The sequence below is a fragment of the Lycium barbarum genome, chromosome 2 (genome assembly GCF_019175385.1).
Source record: "Lycium barbarum isolate Lr01 chromosome 2, ASM1917538v2, whole genome shotgun sequence".
Classification (NCBI taxonomy): domain Eukaryota; kingdom Viridiplantae; phylum Streptophyta; class Magnoliopsida; order Solanales; family Solanaceae; genus Lycium; species Lycium barbarum.
The window spans coordinates 10368945-10380610 of NC_083338.1; the positions used below are offsets into that span (position 1 = coordinate 10368945).

The 11666-nt window shown below is 33.0% G+C and overlaps 1 protein-coding gene and 1 long non-coding RNA gene across 2 annotated transcripts; one reads left to right on the forward strand and one right to left on the reverse strand.

Moving 5' to 3' along the window:
• The first annotated feature begins 1375 nt into the window (after positions 1 to 1375).
• On the forward strand, positions 1376 to 6874 carry LOC132629311 (triose phosphate/phosphate translocator, chloroplastic-like). The gene is made up of 12 exons (XM_060345004.1): positions 1376 to 1952; positions 2059 to 2130; positions 2650 to 2715; positions 2846 to 2924; positions 3218 to 3338; positions 3652 to 3747; positions 4063 to 4175; positions 4846 to 4923; positions 5009 to 5125; positions 5246 to 5345; positions 5423 to 5523; positions 6292 to 6874. Exons 1-12 carry the CDS (start codon positions 1666 to 1668, stop codon positions 6316 to 6318), a joined length of 1257 nt encoding a protein of 418 aa, XP_060200987.1. The 5' UTR covers positions 1376 to 1665; the 3' UTR covers positions 6319 to 6874.
• On the reverse strand, positions 3373 to 8052 carry LOC132629313 (uncharacterized). The gene is made up of 3 exons (XR_009578172.1): positions 6907 to 8052; positions 6686 to 6798; positions 3373 to 3735 (listed from the first exon to the last, which is right to left on the reverse strand). It is a non-coding gene; the product is annotated as an uncharacterized LOC132629313 (long non-coding RNA).
• Between the last annotated feature and the right edge of the window lie 3614 nt (positions 8053 to 11666).

The window sequence follows — 11666 nt, forward strand, 5'->3', positions numbered from 1 at the left end:
ATACTCCCTCCGTTTCAATTTATGTGAATCTTTTCGGAGTACGAGGGTCAAACTTTATAGTTTTGACCTTAAATTTTTACTTCAAATTATTTAGAAAAAATGTAAGGAAAAAATGGTCAAAGAACCACCTCGAAGACTGCCCAAATAGTAATAGGTTCACATAAATTGAAACAGAGGGAGTATATAATTGCTAAGATGACTTAGATGTACCTAACTAAGCTAGCACAAATTGAAATCACTTAACCAAAGTTCTCTTATAATATTGCATGTCAAACATTATAAATTTATATTGTTAAATTAGAAAATAAACAAATAGTAGTATAATTTATTTTTCTTTGTGTGCCATTATTGGAAGCTGACTAAATCAAGGTGCAGTCCACCTTCCCCTTCAGCCATGCGCCATGACTTTCCACACCCCCTATTCCTTTCTTTCCTTTTTCTCTTAATTGCAAACGTAACATCTCACAACCAATTTTCTCTTATAATAAACAGAATAACAGAAAGAATTCAAAAGAACAAAATAACAATATCACAACAGCTTCTTTTTTTATTCCATGACCAAAAGTCATAACTACATTATGCTAACTTTATAGCTAGAGACGGATATATATTCTATAATAATCACTAATAGACTAAGCATGTTTTGCTTGACTTAGTTTTTTTCTTTTTTAATCCATAATTGTAATAAACTTTGGGGCTGGGGTGAGAAGAAAGGGTTGAGGGAAGAAAAGTTCAACAATTCTTGAAAGACATTTGGCTAAATGATTTTTTAGTTACTTTCTGAGTAATGATTTTCAGGTTAGCATAGGAAGCCTTTTTCCATAAAATCTGTTTATTTTGAAAATATATCTTAAGAAGAATTTACTGATCCCAGCCGTTTCTCTCTTCAAAGTAACATAAGGTCACCATCACGCAAAAGTGATCTAATGGTATAACTAATAGTGTAAAATGTCAAGAAAATGGAAGAGATTCACAATATGGCTTCAGAATAGGTATTCATTATACAGATTTAACGAATTGTTCTTATTGAAGTATAATTATAATGAGAGCGGGGGAATGATCATTCTCACATCATTAGTATTAGTTATTGAAATACATAATAATCATTTTTGGAGTTACCTTATCTCTATTTTTTTTTTATAATTATATCAGTGTGGCGAGAGGAATGTTACGATACTGATGAGGTTTGAACCCTCCACCTTAATTGTAAAAGACAAGAGCTGAAGCTAGCTTTCAGCCCCTTATCTCTATTTGAATATATATAATGATCACTTTATGTTATGTTATGTTATTTATTAGTATTTTAATTAAAAAGAGAGGAAAATATTTCTTCAAGCAACCACCAAAAGGAGCTTTCATATTATAGAGAATGTAACGGCCAAAAGAATTAAAAATTTCTTCCTCTTTATTAGTTATACATCAATAAGTGACACTCTCAAAATAGCTATCTGTTATTTCCACCTTTTTATTATTGAAATCTCCGCTCTTTTACTAATCAAATCTTGGTTTCAACGTTATACTTCTTCAATAATTCTCTCTTTTCTTGTTGGTTTTATTCAAACATACCTTTTATAAGAATTTCAAATACTTTTTGTTGAATTCTGGATGTTTTTGCATTATTAATCCAATAAAATCTTTAGCTTCATTCATTTCATCTCTTTGATCATGGCTTCAATGTCTAATACCATTCAGTTTTCTTTACAAAGACCACATTTTTCATCACCCCACAAACTTGCTAGTAGAAGTGTAACTAATTTAGTTCCTTTCAAAAGTCTTTCAGTTGTTTCAAAGTCCAAAAGTTTTGATATTTCACCTGTGGGATTATCAAGCAAGCCTTTGAAGTTATTTAAATGCAGTCAAGTATTAAAGCCAAGAAATAATGTTGATGTTTTTATCACAAAGGCTGCAGCTGCTGCTGATGCAGAGGATCATGAAATTGAAATTACTGATGGGTTTGATTTTCTTCTTCTTCTTCTTTTCCTTTTTGTATTGTCAACTTCATTTGTCTGTTGTTGTTGTTGTTTTTTTTGGTTAATTCATTGTCAATTTTGTAAGCAGGTATGCTAAGCCAACTAAAGGCTTTGCTGAAAATTTTCCAGCTCTAGTTACTGGATTCTTTTTCTTTACATGGTAAGTTATTGGGTAACTTATGGACGGTTAAGAATATAATTTAGTAAATAAAAGTGTGTTCTCTCTAATAGCTTAAGCCTTTAAATGAAATGGGCATACACTTCTACATGATAACAGAGCAGGCAAAGGTCATGATTTTGAGTCTCACTACCACCCGTTATCAAAAAGAATTTTCATGAAAAAGAATCCAACCAATATGTGAGGGGCATGTTGAGAAAATAATTAAGTAAATAAAATTATGTTCTCTCTAACACCTTAAGTTTTTAGATGAGATGGTCACACACTTCAACATGGATAGGCAAATTGTTTGACTTGTAAAACTTTTCTTTTCCTTTAAAGAGTGATTCTCTTTTTATTTCCGGGGGGAGGTGTGGCAGCGGCGCGAATAAGGCTTGAGAAAGCTAAAAATGAGTAACTATGAATATGGTTCAATAGGACATATGATTTTACACTTATCTGATAGTTAAAACTCTTATGCCCATGTTCAAATGAATCTGATCATCAAGTCTTCTGATGCAGGTACTTTCTGAATGTGATCTTCAATATACTCAACAAGAAGGTCTACAACTATTTCCCATACCCATAGTAAGTGGCTTTTAGTTACTTGTGAGAACTCTCAAATCCAATATCATGTTTTGCAATTGCGAACAAAGAAAAAGACAAGCTTCCCTTGAGTTTATCTTCTTGAATATGATTTTTCTTCCTGCTTTTGCAGCTTTGTTTCAGTTGTACATCTCCTAGTTGGAGTAACCTATTGCCTTGTTAGTTGGTCTTTTGGTCTCCCTAAACGTGCAGTAAGTTCATTTTCTGCACTGTTATATTCTGTTAAGAGTTTAAGTGATATACACCATCAGTGAAAATAATATTTTGCTCTATCATATCATCCAAAGGATATATATAGGTACCTCCTTAAAATGTGAGATAGTAGTCTTGAAAATATAAGATAGGTTATCCGCTACAACACGTAAAGGTGACATGATGGTGTAAAGATTTCTTACACGGACGGTGTATATAACTCAAACTCTTTTGTTGATGTACTCAATAGCTGGCTTTAATTAACTTGCATTTGTCAAAACTGTGTGATTAGCCCATCGATAAGGAACTTCTGCTACTGCTCACTCCAGTAGCATTCTGCCATGCTCTTGGACATGTTATGTCTAATGTGTCATTTGCGACTGTTGCTGTATCCTTCACTCATACTATCAAAGGTAATAACCCAAAAAGACACTAGTTTAGCTCGCTAAGTTTTTTATTTTGAATAACAGATGCTTGTAAATTTCTACACTTCAAACGAGTACTTCATACTTAAAAAGAGCACTCAGAGATAAGCTGTGCTCTAGAGCTCAGTGTATTAACTTGTCTAATCTTTGTATGGATCAGGAAGAATTACCTTAATTTGACATCCATAGTGGATCTTAATGATATATGGCTTCTGAATTACTTAAAATTAAAAAATCAGTTCAGAATGCTTCATTACCCATTATTCTGGAAGAGCTGAATTTTCTCATTGGTGTTGTGCAGCTCTAGAGCCATTCTTCAGTGCTTCTGCTTCTCAATTTGTCTTGGGCCACCAGATCCCCGTCTCACTGTGGTTATCGCTGGCTCCTGTTGTCATTGGTAAGTGTCACATATAGCATTTTGTTCTTTCCTCCACTAAATTCCAACATTTACAAACTGCTCAAACATATCAATACAGAAAATCTTGCCTCTTGATGCAAAACATGTACACTTTTTTATCAAGTTTATTTGCTCTGGCGTATGATATAACAAATTTTATGTTACATGATACAACGTAGGATATAAACTTAGCTAGGATAATAAACACCCTATTGAATGACCAGCAAATCCTCAATCTGAGGTTCTGCCTCATTCTTCTTGCTGATCCAGCCTGCTCAAAATTCTGATCAAAACAAAATTGTTGATCATTCTTAGGTGTGTCAATGGCATCATTGACTGAACTATCATTCAATTGGACTGGCTTCATTAGTGCAATGATTTCGAATATTGCTTTCACTTACAGAAGTATCTACTCAAAGAAAGCAATGGTAAGTGTTTTCCTCATATAGTAATACTGAGGTCTGATATCATGAAATATGCCAGCATTACCTTCAGCCTGCCCTAATATACAGGGTAGGCTAATTGACATCCAAAAATTCACACAAAATTCTGTCGTCTTTTCATGTTAGATTAGTCATTTGACTACCTAGAAATTAAATTTGAATTGTCAAAGCTAATGTGAATGTGACTAACATGTAAATTATTCTCAAAATGAGTTAATTAACTGGTCTTCATCAACAATAAGAATCAAGTAAGATACACGAAGGGGAGCCTTGAAGCAACGGTAAAGTTGTCTCCGTGTGACCTATAGGTCATGGGTTCGAGCTTTAGAATCAGCCACTACTTGTGTTAGGGTAGGCTCCCTACATCACAGCCAGTACTTGGTGTGCGGCCCTTGTTTGGCCGTGCGTGAATGCAGAATATTTTATGCATCGGACTGCCCTTTTATTTTTTACTGGGTAAGATACATCATCGAGGAAATTGTGCGCACATCGATTAAGCAGTCAGCAAAGTAGAGCAGTTTTAGTGTTCTCAACTTAACCGTCCTTCTAAGTGACCTCTGTGCTACATAACTACCAATCTATGCTGGAGGATTTATGTTATCTTTCTCCTGTACTTTTTTATATTATGATTTTCTTGATATGCTGCTTTCAACAGACTGGAATGGACAGCACAAATATATACGCGTATATTTCAATTATTGCCCTCTTCTTTTGCCTCCCTCCAGCGATATTTGTAAGTTTACTTTTCTCAGAGATACCTGCTTTCTCAGTGTATTTTGGAGATAGAACTAATTGACGACTACAAAATGCAATGTCAGATCGAAGGACCCCAACTACTGCAGTATGGTTTCAAGGATGCCATTACTAAAGTAGGCCTTTATAAGTTCTTATCTGATCTCTTTTGGATAGGGATGTTCTATCATCTGTATAACCAGGTATGCTATGAGTATGTGAATATCAATGCATTAGTTTTTTAATACAGAGTCTATACTTTTCTGATAAGTTCCAAGAGAATTCCTTTATTTCAAAAAATTTATAACTTTTAACATTTACAGATAGCTACCAACACCTTAGAGCGTGTTGCACCACTTACACATGCTGTTGGAAATATTTTGAAGCGGGTGTTTGTGATTGGTTTTTCTATCGTGGTATTTGGTAAGTGTTAACACACAGTTTCTTGATTTGGTATATGTCAAATTTGTTCTATGCTTCATTGTTTCAAAACATTGCAGGAAACAAGATATCGACTCAAACTGGGATTGGTACTGCAATAGCCATTGCAGGTGTTGCCATTTACTCTTTAATAAAGGCAAGGATTGAGGAGCAAAAACGGGTTAGTCCTCAAAAGCACCGTTTAACCTCATTTTTAGATTTTTCTGTCTGTATGAGTGCATCTACTACTGACCTCATTGGTTCATCCCAGTAACATAATCACAACTTGATTTGGGTCACGTAAAAATATTTGAACACTTCGAAGAGAAAATGCTTTGTAAAGCTTTTTATAACTTCACATTTACACCATACTGTAATGTACTAGTATATGTAAAATCAGCTTTTTGTTTTAGTCCTGTTTTCAGATTTTCTTTTACCACCAGCAATTTAACAGAAAAAGCATGCTAAACTTTTTATTCTTTTTACACTGTCTAATTCATTATGTAAAATGAAATAAAGCCAACAGCTTTCCATTTTAAACAAAGTTCTTATAGCAAAAGTTATACGCTTTGACCTAAATGAGCAGTTCAACTTATAATTCACATTATATTGACACCTTGTAGCCGATTTAACAACTTTTTCAAAACAAGCCATTTTATTCGAAATTTGCTCCCCTTGTCAAGCAATATGGAAAAGTGAAAAACTAAGATTGAGATGCTAAAAACAAACACTAGAAATGCACATTGGACAAAACGAACAACCCATCAGAAATGGCTAGAAATTTGTCTCAACAGAATATATGACTTATGAGACCAGTAAAAAGAACCAGGGATACCTTAGCAATTGATCACTAAGAGAGCACATCACCTGGATGGAAGTAGCAGAAAATTGAATAAAAACTATTTCTTCCTGTGCACATTACTGCCTTAATAATCTTGTCTATTTTCAGAAGGCTGCCCTTGCTCATGCACAATAGGAAGCACTAACAAAGAAGACGGAAAGAGTGAACACTAATGAGTACGAGGCAGCGTAGAGTTGATCTGATTAACGCAAGAGAGAAGTTGCCTCATCTCAGCTATGGCAATTATGTTAGTCTATTCCTCATCTCAGCTATGGCAATTATGTTAGTCTATTTGTTTCTTCTGTAAAATTGTGAAGTTGGCCTGATTTTGTTTGTTTGAATATTCACAAGTTAGATACAAGCTGATCAATTCAGCTGCAGTAATTCCAGAAAATAAGACACAAGATCACATTTCATTTATTTAGTAGTTTCCACAGCTATTCAACATATTATATTGATGCAAAATAATATTATACAATTCTTAGAAAGTTCGAACACTTACCTCCAGATGTAGAGGACACAATACTGCAGATCAAATTTTATTTCTTTTGAAGTGAGCAAATATTGCACACAGTGGAAACAGGTTGGTAGATTCATGTTCAGTACCATGGATCCCTGACAAGTTCACCAGCAAAATGGTCATCACCATAAGAAACAGAATCAACTTTGAAGAATACAAAAGCACGAATGGGAAAAAGAAATTATGTAAAGTAAAATTCTCACCATGAAATATTGTACTACAATTGTTCACCGAGAACTTGATCTCATTGCGATAGCAATTTCGTCTTTTGGTATGGAAAAGGCAAAACCATCTTGTCACTAAATTTTGATTACTTGTCGTTCTACACTTGATACAACAACATACCTAGTATATTTTCACAAGTGAGATTTGGGGAGGGTGGGTCTCCGTAGACCTTACCCTACCTTTGTGGGGTAGAGAGGTTGTTTCCCTTAGACCCTCGGTGCAAGAAAATCGTTTTTCAGAATATGGTTTGAAATAGATTAAAAGAATGCATCACAAACAGAACATCCTTTATACACAGAAGCTAATACTACAACCCTTCATCATCAGATCCATGAAAGAAAAGGCCCCTAAATATGCTTCCCAAACTAAAACTACTAAGCAAAATACAATTTTGGTCCATTATCTTAAAAGCTATGCCACCTAGAAAGTTTCCTTCATGTAACCAATAAAACCATGATACTCATGATATCATATATTCTACATTTTTGTTCTCATTTGTAAAGTCTTCAAGCTCAAGTTGATATCCGGAAAAGGGAAAAGGCAAAGCAAAGAGATTTAAGATAATTGAATATTACAAAAGTTCACTGCAAACACAATATCCTTATTCCTTACACGTACGAAATAATACAACCCTCCTTTATCCTATCCATTAGCCAAAAGGCTCCTGAATGTAACCAGAAGCATAGCCAATTCACAATTTTTTATCCATTTTCAAAGACATATTACCTCAGAAACTACAACCCCAAAGTGTGCATCCCAAACTAGCTGTAGTCAATATAAATTTCCATTCCTGCATTCAGTAGTTTAAGTTTTCTATTAATAGGGGTGTCAAATGTGCTGATTGCATGAGCTAAAAAGCGGGTCATAACTCAATTCGTCCGATTCTTACTAAGTTTTAATTTCTTTGTTTATTCTTGTATTAATCTTTTAGTATCTAATAGAACTATTATTTTTTTCTTTATTAAGGCTATATATAAGATCTCTGTTCAATTTGGGCTACATAACAGTTCATTTTTTTATGGGCTGAACTAATACATGGGCAGGTCAATAACCAATCCAAACTTGGGCGGGTTGGCAGACTATGTTTTCATGGGCTAATTTTTCATCTGTATCTACTACTAGTTCTCTTTGTTTCTTACTGACATACAAATCTGGGCAATTTGCACAATTGCCATTCATACAGACTGGTCTTTAATTTTGCCCCTCAATTTGCTGGTCCTTAATTTTTGTTCTTCGCTTAAAAAGGTTGTCGAAAATATCCCGAGGTTCTGGGTTTGAAACCCAGTAGAGTAAAAACTAAAAATAACTACCTTTTAATTTATTTATATTTAATAACTACAGTGATTTTGTAAATTACCATTCACAGCTATACAAAAATAGATCAAGCGGCCATGGACCCATGGTTGGAGTGGTTATTGGGTGTGGGCTCTGCCCCTGCCCCGCCCACGTTCGAACCCAACCAACCACATTATTTTTCTTACATATTTTTCATAGCTTTTTCTCCTTGTATCCGAGTATATTTCGTCATATGTATTTGGCTCATACTTTGTCTCATATGTATTTGACTTCTTCTCTTGTATCTAAATGTATATGGAGCTAAATTCTTCCTTCGTGCAAACAATGGAAGTCAATATATTTTTGGTAATATTCCTATCCAATGCTCACAAATTCTATATTATTTTTAAGTCAAGAAATGTAGCTCTCCATACTCAACTTCCTACCCAGAAAAGGAAAAAAGAAAAGAGGCAAAGCAAAGCAATTTAAGGTAATTTAACATTATTAAGAAAGTACAATGACATCAATTTATAACAAGGCGTGTGTATACCAGGAACTTCACTAAATGTTATTAATTTCGTCCATTTTTACTTGTTCACTATATTAGAAATAAATGTTCACTTTACTTGTTCAGTTTGAAAGACCAAGAGATAATTTACCATTTCATACTGCTTTTATCCTTACTATTAATTATTGGATTGAAAACTTCAAGAAATTGTTAATAGTTGCACAACTTTTAAAGTATGTTTAAAAGATTCAATTATTTCGATGATTTATAACAACTAGGAGTGATATAGTAAAATTAGCATTTTATTTATCATTTCTTAAGAGGTGTGTCAATTCAAATAAAGATAAGTAAAAATGGAGGGAGAGAGTACCGTACAATGAAGCAAGAAAATCCAGCAAAATACAACCGTTCAATCAATTTTTGAGCTTTATCCACCCAAGAAATCCCCTGTTTGATACATAGCTTTAAAGGTCAAATTATGCTACGCAGTGTTAGCAATCAAATCATAATCCTCCATTAGGCTAAGCTAATCCCAACAAATCATCAGCCTATGCACCCATCATCAAATTAGCCCTTAAATAATGATTAAACAAATTAAGGCAGAATACATAGATAAACACCTTAACTTGAACTCAACTGGCAACTAAAATAATCTAACTTTGAAAATGCACATCTATACACCTCAACTTGTCCTCACTGTACTTTGTGGATACCCGATGCTGACGTGACACATAAATTTTACAGATGTATAGATGATCATTTATTTTGTAAGTTGGAGTGCTCAACTGACACAGCGGAGACGAGTTGAGTTGTCTAGACGTACATTCTCTGGTTGACAATTGAGGTCAAGTTAACTGTCAATTAGGGGTCTACATGGACCGGTTTAGTTCGAGTTTTTCAGATACCAAACCAAACCAATTGCAGTGGGTTTTTAAATCTATAAACCAAACCAAACCAATAAAAATCAGGTTTTTCAACTACTGGTTTAGACCAACAAAAGTCGAGTTTTTCAACTACTATTTTTCTCGGTTTTTTCGGGTTACTCGAGTTTTTCGGATTTTTTTCTATAAAGTCTTCATACAAAATATATAACTTGTACTTCAAATATTTCTTTAGTTCTCATAAGATACGACTATCTAATTAAGATACTTTAAGAAAATAACCCAAAATCTGAGATGAGAGATGACGTCGTACTAAAATATTCAACAAAAAATAGTAATGAAATTGCATAAAATAAAATGACCATACTCTAAAAGTACTAAGTCAAACTATAATAAATATAGCTAATTTATAAGGCATTTAGAAAATGATCATAATCTAAAAGTATTAAGTCATGCTAAAATAAGTATGACTAATAAGTATTAATTACATGATTTATTTTAACTGTCTAAATCAATATAAAACTAAAGAATAGATATCCGACATTATTGTCATTCTTCGAGTTAGAATTGAATTTCTTTTATTAGTATTAGTATTGAATTGATAGTTATTGGGTTTTATTTGAGTTATTAATATCTATGGGATATAGAACTTATTGGACCATTCATGTAAAGACAAAAAATTATGAAAAAGTATAAGAAATATTTATAAATTTACTACTATATATAAGTGGGAATCAAAAGTTTTGTAGTCCTCACACTGAACTTTAATCCAATTAAGCTTTTACATGTGGCTTTTGTGTCTTTTCCTTATTGCATATTCTTACTTTTACAAAAACAAAAATATGACATTTCACTTGGGCCTTTGTAATTGGTTAATGTAATAGTAACTTTTATGAATTTATTTTTGTGTTTTTTTTGTCTTATTGCGTATTCTTACTTTTACAATTGTTCTTTTTTTTATGACATTTCACTTGCGCCTTTGTCATTGGTTAATGTTATAATAACTTTTTATGAATTTATTTTTTTGCTCCTTATTAACTTATTTTTACTCCTTTATCTCAAAATAACCCCACTTGTGGCATTTTTGTTGTTGTGTTAGATGATTCTAGAAGATGAAAACATGAGTTTTGTTAATACGTATGAAAAACTAAATACATTGTTAAAATCTTAATGAGTTCAAGATAAGCGCAAAATGAGTTTGACGCAAGGCGGAGCTAGAGTGTCAACAACGGTTTCGATCGAACCTAGTAACTTTGGTCCACAAACTTTGTTATTAAACGATAAGTTATTAATTTAGTATTGAATAACTTAAAAAATAAGAATTCAGAACCCATAAATTTCATATGTTGGCTCTACATCTGAATTGAAGTAAATAATTTCGTTAACATTAAAAGTTAATGTTTAAGAGTTTGGATCCGGGCTTAACATGGGCCTCATGAAACTAGTTACATTATAAGTAAAGATTTTTATGTATAAAATGTTTTTGAAATTTTATACATGCAATGTCGGGTTGATTTGATTCGGTTTGGTTTGAATTTTTTTAGTTAAATTCAAACCAAACCAAAAGTGGTCAGGTTTTTCTTTTTAAAACCAAACTAAGTCAAACCAAACCACTAATCGGATTTTTTTCTCAATTTGATTCGAATTACCAATTTGGTATGGTTTGTCGGTTTCCTTTGTACACCCCTAGTGTCAATCTATGTGTTACGCCAACAATTAACATCAACTTTATTTGGCTTCCCATTCTTATCTTATCCAATGATCTAATCCAAAACTGAAAGAGTTGTTTTATATCTTCCCATCCAATCAGCAAACAGATTCATTAACCCTTGCGCATGAAGTCTTTGTGACATTGCCTGAATGCGTGAAGCAGGGGATTGGTGAAGCAATAATAGATTACTCTTACTTTTTTGGGGTTAAAGTTCATTATTATTTTCTTTTTATTTTTAGTTAGTTAATAATTATAATTTTGAATTTTATTCCATGGTTAGATAATTAACATTAATTTACTTTAGCTAATGGTCAATCATAAGTCTCTATGGGACGTTATTCAATAATCTTATCACTTTATTAT

What these genes read in the sequence shown, in the direction of transcription:
- LOC132629311 (XM_060345004.1), top strand. Translation starts at nt 1,666, where the DNA reads ATGGCTTCAATGTCTAATACCATTCAGTTTTCTTTACAAAGACCACAT. An exon ending in TCTATCATCTGTATAACCAG is followed by an intron (nt 5,126 to 5,245) that starts GTATGCTATGAG and finishes TAACATTTACAG; the next exon opens with ATAGCTACCAACACCTTAGA. An exon ending in TTTTTCTATCGTGGTATTTG is followed by an intron (nt 5,346 to 5,422) that starts GTAAGTGTTAAC and finishes AAAACATTGCAG; the next exon opens with GAAACAAGATATCGACTCAA.